Source organism: Penaeus vannamei, chromosome 35 (genome assembly GCF_042767895.1).
Source record: "Penaeus vannamei isolate JL-2024 chromosome 35, ASM4276789v1, whole genome shotgun sequence".
Lineage (NCBI taxonomy): Eukaryota > Metazoa > Arthropoda > Malacostraca > Decapoda > Penaeidae > Penaeus > Penaeus vannamei.
In genome coordinates this window covers 22,157,009-22,164,508 of record NC_091583.1, presented here as the reverse complement: position 1 = coordinate 22,164,508, position 7,500 = coordinate 22,157,009, and the positions used below count along the sequence as shown (strand labels likewise).

Below are 7,500 nucleotides of genomic sequence, written 5' to 3'. Positions count from 1 at the left end.
TTAGCCCTGAGGGACAGTGCCGTGTCATCCCACTTCTTGCTTCATGCTAGGTGTTAGTGACGCATTTCTTCTCCTGTGCTTTTACTGTTACTTTATCATCTGTTTCTTCTTTTCCATTTCTTCAACTTATATGACTTGTATTTTCCACCTTTCACCTCGATCTTCCTTTTTCTACGTCTCGATCTTCTCTGTTCTGTTTTCATTCTGCTTTTGATGTTTTAGCCATTATTACTTTTATATATGTAATAATTTTAAGCGATTATTCTTGCTTTTCGTTTTACTGCAAGTGAATACAAGACGACAGATATTATATGCGCTTTTAATGTCTTATTTTTCTTCTTCCTTCTGGTTCTTTTTCTTTTACACTCTCTCTCTCTCTCTCTCTCTCTCTCTCTCTCTCTCTCTCTCTCTCTCTCTCTCTCTCTCTCTCTCTCTCTCTCTCTCTCTCTCTCTCTCTCTCTCTCTCTCTTCCTTTCTTATCTTTTCTTGTTTTATATCAGTGTTCTTCAAGTTTGTCTAATTGTCACCCCAGGGTTGTGTCGTTGTTTGTATTGTCTTGTGAATTTTTAGTCTTTTTGCTTCCGTCGTCTATTTCTCGTGGTTATTGATCCTCTTAATCATTTGTTATAGTCTTGTGTCTCGTGTACGTATCCATTTGACCCTTGCACGTTCCGATTCCGACACAGATACAAACTCACACATGTAGATAAACCTGTAAATACAGACACAGCCAAAAGATGATACTTACATGCACAATTTATTGCACAATCTGGCAATTGGCATCGTTATTGGTATCAGCGGTGTTTTGACAAACAGCTATGGTCAGCGAAATGTCGTCTCAGTTGCAATGTAGCTATTGTCAATGCAGCTTGTTGTACGAATTCCTCGGTGACACTTCTGATGCCTTTTTATGGGCGCGGCGACACTGTTGCTTACATTCCTTGTGCTCTCGCCATGCTTAAATATATCACCAGTGAGTGATATGACGAAAAAAGAGCATTTTAAAGAAATAAACAACTACAATGACAAGAACTTCTACGCAGCAAGGACTTGATGGTTGCTGAGTTTTTTCCTAATTGGAGTCAACTGCGTCGTCTGTTTTTAGGGATTCTTCTACTTAATCAGAAACACCTTTCGTCTCGCACATTTCGTTGAGTTTTCGGATGATTAGAGTCGAGCTCAGGATAGGAATCTTCCAAGGCTGTTATTTTGTCAACGCAGAAGGTTCAGAGGCGGTCCTTCGGAGGAGACGTCGAGGTCGAAATTCCAGCTTCACCTCCTTTCTCAGTCGCTGTCACAAGCGACGGATTTGATTATATTCACAAAATGCTATCCGAACTCACAAAGGCATTATGCTTTATCATGCATTATCTTGCTTGGCGGTTCTTCGCCACCATGCGCACACCTGTTACGTGACTCGTCCTTCCTTGGGCTTTTGAAGAGCCTCGGTTTTCTGGACGACGAAGAGGCTCAGAATAGCTAGTGCTGACGCAGCCCTCAGAAGAAAGCCGGAGTGGCAATCTTTCACGTTTATTTTGCACCTGCAGCGCGTGACTGAAGATGATGTCAAGATGATTTTGAAAATAGATAATTCCGATCAACAGACTGCTTTTTGAAGCAAGACTTGTGTATGCGGAGCGACCCGTTGACTGATGGTGGTTGAAGTGGAAAATGGGATTTGGGTGTTTGGTTTTGGGTGGTCGCGGCTGGCGATTCGCACGAGGATTTTTGTTACAGCTGATTGATAAGCAACTCTTTGCTATTTGTGGTAGATGGTAAATATTGTAAATTATAATATTGTAAATAAAACTGGCATGTTGTGTAAATTTCTAGCGATGTTTGCGTTGGATACATCAGTAGCGAGTATACTCAGTGGTTCATTTGTCCTTTTCTTCGTAAGTTGTCAAAGCATCAAAGCATCTTGGTTCATTTGTACTCGGTATCCCAAGGTTTTTTTGTCTTGTTTGTTTCGTTATACTTTTGTCTATGGGTGTAAATAGTTTTCTCGTGGTGAAAACGATTTGAAAATTGCATTCGGGAACACCTGCTAAGATAACGGTAAGTGTATGCCTCTGTCTGGAAGGCGAGCATGTGCGCCTGTAACAGTAGTTATGGTCAGCCGAAAGCAACCACGATGTCCTCCCGCTGCGCCTCCGCCAGGAATCGGCTCCCATCTGCCGTGCGCCAGCTGCAGCGGCCGTCGGCGAAGATGGCTTCCTCTTCGATAATAGATCGGGCATTATTCATCGGGATTTTGCATAATACACCAAGGGTCAGCGTCGCTTACCGCATTCAGGCGTCCTCGATTTTGTTAAAGCTCCCTGAGGGTCAGATGCATTTCGCTGGACCTCCACCTTGACCGCAGAGGGTTGAATATCTCTGAAGTCTATTTCGAGGACTTAGAGCTGGGACTTTGTTGCTGCGATAAATTGCATTTGGTGGTTAGTTTGCTCTCAGTTACGGTTAGGATCAGTCAAGGTATTCTAAGTCTGAACATCAGGACAGGTTATAATGATCCTGTGAGATACTGGTGTGCATGACCCCCATGGTGTATTGCCTAGAGCGCCTGAGCAGTAATCACACACAACCTAATTAGCATTTACCCAAGGTGTCAACACAACCCAAATGAAAACTCACAAAAGATCTGATAGTCGATCCAAGGGTAGATTTGTCAAGGATGGTGGATTCTGTTCCCCCTTCGGAACTGTGTCGAGATTAGGTCCTTTGGGCTTGTCTTTCCTTCGTCGGGTGGCATTTTCCTTGTGTATGTCCTTTCTGTCCCTCGCACATGCGGGAGGGAGTCTGCCCCATGTGCGTCCAGTCCCGTCGAGTGTTGCTTTTTTTTCTCCTTCGCCACGTAAGTATGCTCTAACTCAGTAAGTTCTTCATTTATGGCTGATCAGAGAGACAATGTGCTGCTTCTGAGCTTCCCTGGCATATATCTTCTAAAGCCTATATTCTAGCGCGCACCTGAACACGCACACATTGACATTTACCCAGACACGTGCATAGACACAGACACACATATACGCACACTCACACGCATAAGCATTCCCCTTGAGGCTTACTCATACACACGCACACACACACGAATACACACACACACACACACACACACACACACACAACACACACACACACACACACACACACACACACACACACACACACACACACACACACACACACACACACACACACATATGTGTGTATGTATGAATATATATATATATATATATATATATATATATATATATATATATATATATATATATATATATATATATATATGTATATATATAATATATGTATATAATATATATATAATATATATGTACATATATGTGTGTTTGTTTTTTCATATACTATAAACTCAAATATACATGTGTGTGTGTGTGTGTGTGTGTAAAATCCACACCATAAAGATGCTGGCGCGCAGACAATTTGGGATTGTGTGCAGAGGAGAGTCTGCGCCAAAAGGGAGAAGCAGAGAACCACTCTCCCGCACTCTGCTGAAGGCGCCGAGAGACCTCCGAGCCCACAATCACCAACGACCCATCCCTGATAATCCTCCAAGTCTCACCTTTCATAAAGCTGCCTCCCCTGAGTGCCACTCGGGAGATCCTCGCCAGAGGTGGTGCAACTCTGTGGCACCGCCGATTCCCTGCACACTAGGCACTGGGTGCCATTCCGCTGCTGCCTCTTATATTAATAGTCTTTAGGGTAGTAACTCTTAGATTTTAGGATGAGACATAGTTTTCCCCATTTTCGCTTTTTTATTATAAAATAGTGTCCGCATTAGTTCGGAACTGCATGTGCTTTCCGTTTTCTACGCAAATAATCTGAGTGACCTCTTGAAAATTAACACGTATAACAACTACTCCTATATGACTAACTGTCTTCCGGATTAACTCATTACAACCTTCATCTGTTTATTAGAAATTGAGATACCTACATGGAATTTATGTTTAGTTCACAAATGAATATAAAATGAAAGAATATTTGATTTTTTCTTTCTCAGCGTCACATTTTAAAGATTATTGCATAGAAAACGGGTGGAAGTTAGCCTGGTCTGACAATGGCCAGAGAGCGCGGGCTAAAGGTGTTATTCCATTTTGTAATTCTTTCCCTTTTTCCACAGGGACGGCGTGGAGCACTGCCAGCCGTGGAGCGCGAACACAACACAACAAATAGACTTAGCCTTTAATATATTTTTTATGGTCTACTTTTTTATACGTGTAAGTATACTTACTTTCCCATCGTCGGACTTCCTGTAAGTGTTGTCTAATATATTTTTTTCTTTTACTACATTACATATAAACAATCTCTTAAGAAATAAAGTCTAGATGTATAACTAATGAATATTTTGAAGGTATTGACTTGCATTTCCCTACCGAGCTTTTTTTAAAAATTTCTAGCGACTATATTCTTGAAATTCGTTCCTAACAAGTTTAATGAAATCATTTTCGACGGAAACTAAACCCAACTTTCCTTTCTTGCTCGCTTTCTGTACATTTTCCACATGAGATTATCATTCCCCTGAGAATCCACCGCGCACATGTCGCTATCTCAAAGGTTGTTGGGCTAAGGTTTAAAATATCATAATTCTGAATTTCATGTTCTTTAGGGCTGGAAATTAGTGCAGATAATTGAATTCCCGCGAATTCACGTTCTCTTTCCTATAAGTGAGGTAGATTTTAGAAATAGATAGGTATAGATACAAGTAGGCCAAGCTATGTTTATTTCTAGAAGGTTTAGGTGGTTTATATGAGGGGCTGTGAAATATAGCTAATGTTATATCATCGTGTTACGTTTTAAAGGTAAAAAGATTACAAGATCTTGTTAGTAATCGGTTTTAGTTAACAAGCGTTTACCTGACAGTTCATCACGAACTAGTCAATATTAATTGCGCGAGGTACATGGCTTAAAATTACAGCAATTACTTTGTGTTCCTACATATTAATAAAAAATAAGGGGTCTCTACGATCAGTATTAGCAAATACTAGCGATACTTTGTCCCTGTCGTTGTGATAGTAATTGCTTTATGTCACCCAAGAAAACTTTCAAGCATTTTACCGATGAAGATAAAGTTTGATTTGAATAGTTTAGTCTCAAGTTTTAATGGAAACAGGACGAGGTGATTAAGATTACAAATTATGGAAAAGGTACTCTCGTGAGTGTGACTGTTAATTAATGTTATTAAAAGATCGACATACGTAATTTAAATGTGAAAAAAATCCTTTGGCATTTAATTAAAACAAGACGTCTGTGAAATTGTTGGAATTCATGTTGTGTGTGACTTTTCCTGGCCTTCTCCCAAATTAGAGTCGGCTCAGACAATAGGGGGAAATTGAAACGTCTTCCTAGTTTATATCTGTAATCTCTATCTCTCCTATCACGCACGCTCACATTCTCTCTCTCATTATGATACGAGTCCGGTCGCACTCGCCGTCCTAACAACGCCTTCTTATGAATTGCTACTACGTCACAGCTTCTCGCTTTGCCAGCTCTCCCCGGTTATGTCCTCCCATCCTTTCTTGATTTTCACGATCGCTGCCTCTTAATGGCGTTATCATCGGCCCGCCACTCTGAATGCCGTGGCGAATCGTGGCGTTCTTGCGGACCACCGTTATCACTGCCTGCGAACGTCCAATCGTCCAATTCAACGTTGTTTCGTCGTGACAAGTTGCAGCGTTACAGTCTTGGGAAAGTTAGCCTGGCGCGGGACGGCCGTCATAACACGCGTGCTGCCTTGCCTTCATTTATCGGTCTTTTAACGATCGCCATGACGAGAATAGGGCCGTTAAAGTTGTACGTGTGATGGGGATATAGGCCTGCAAGGTGTCGCACGCAGCGTGGGTAAGGGCGAGTGTTTAATTCCACCTTGTGATTTAAAGGATAGGGGAGGGTAAAGGTAGGGGGAAGAAGAGGGAAACCAATGAAGACGAGAGAAAGGGGAAGGGAGGAAGAGATGGACCGGGCGAGAATGTGAGGAATAGGAGAGGAGTAGAGCGATGAATCAGGGGAGGGACGGGTTCAGTGAGATTGAGAGACAAAGACAGATGAAATAGAGAGGATAGACGCAGAAAAAAACGACAAAATAAGGAGTTGGTGTTCTATGACCAGCGCATATATTAAAGTCTAAAATTGGAAATTCTAGAATCATTCCTTATCTCACAAGGTACTTACGTTAGTCGTTTGATATTTACTAAAGTTGCCAGTCGCGTTAATCAAAGGATTTCGAACTAATGTTAACTGTATTGTTAGATTTAACTGTCATGTGAACGTCGTGACTCATCTTTGGCTCTGACAATATTTTTGAGTCGTACCGATTCATAGTGGGCAGATTAAGCAGAATCTCGAGATATTGCCGACTCGAAGGAAAAGATTACAAAAGCTAATCATTCTCTGTTCAAGGGTAAAAAATTGTTTTCCTCACTCATTGTTTAGGCATTGATTGGTCATTGTGCGAATGATAACAGGAATCCAAAAAGTAAATATTTAAGGTAATTAGATAAATATTGCTACTTTATGTGTAGCAGCAGCAAGGTTCACTTAATATATTCTTTGGAAAATTAGTGTTTGAATTTCTCATTTCTTGTCTGTTCGAAATGTCATTAGGATTGGAACTATACATTTTTAACGTAGTTTTCAGAGATAAGGCAAGGCAACAACCCACAATATTTTTTTGGTCATGATTTATAGTAATTTGTTTCAGACTTGACATCTAGTGGTTAAAAGCGACCTTTCCATTCTGGATACATATCTGTAAAGCACCCTAAGGGATAATTTTCATTTTTTTCTATTATATGCTGAAAAGTTCCTGCATAACTGAAGAATCATGATGAAGTTTCTTAGTTCCAAGTATCCCTTGACGCCAGTTATGTGAAACCTACGTCTTTTTTACTTGCCATCTGTAGTGTGTTTAGATAATGCTGCTGTAAATTACGATTTCTGTTATGCATAGCAGAACTTGCCTTGATGGATAAAAAAAAACTTAGGTTGCCTTAAACCATGACATCACGTCCTCAATTTTTTCTCCATGTGGATTATTTTTCTTTGAAATAACTACACATAAAGATTCACATAGTATTTTTTTTAGCCATGTTAAATCGAAAAGGATTGTACATTTTAACACCAGTAAATGAGGACAAATCATAGAATTCCATGAAATGCCATAAAGGCAATAGAAATAACCTCATACAAGAAAGGGAAAATAAAAGACATGCCTGGCAGTGGTAGGTGTTTGAGTTATACCTCGAATAGAGAAAAGTAACGCGTTTTTTATGTTAATGAGTTTTGTTTGGCTGAATAACGTTGCCCCAATAACTAGCCAAATATATTTCGTTGGAGATATTACGACCATTTTATCTGCGACCTCCCTTCACAATTAATAGAAATCGTTAGAAAGAAAAATGCGCTCGTATATAAATCATCGGTAAAGAACGTTTTTGTGGGATGCAGCAAGATAAGCATCTTGTTATTGGCCTAATTTGCAAG

At 40.3% G+C, this 7,500-nt stretch overlaps 1 protein-coding gene across 11 annotated transcripts in view; it reads left to right on the top strand.

Moving 5' to 3' along the window:
• The window catches only part of slo (calcium-activated potassium channel slo), a 365,574-nt gene that overhangs the window by 204,693 nt on the left and 153,381 nt on the right, over positions 1-7,500 (top strand). For all 11 annotated transcript variants that reach the window (XM_070114255.1, XM_070114254.1, XM_070114251.1 and 8 more), the window contains exon 3: positions 4,142-4,238. In XM_070114255.1, coding sequence (XP_069970356.1) covers positions 4,142-4,238 — 97 coding nt within the window. The remainder of the gene's footprint in view (positions 1-4,141; positions 4,239-7,500) is intronic.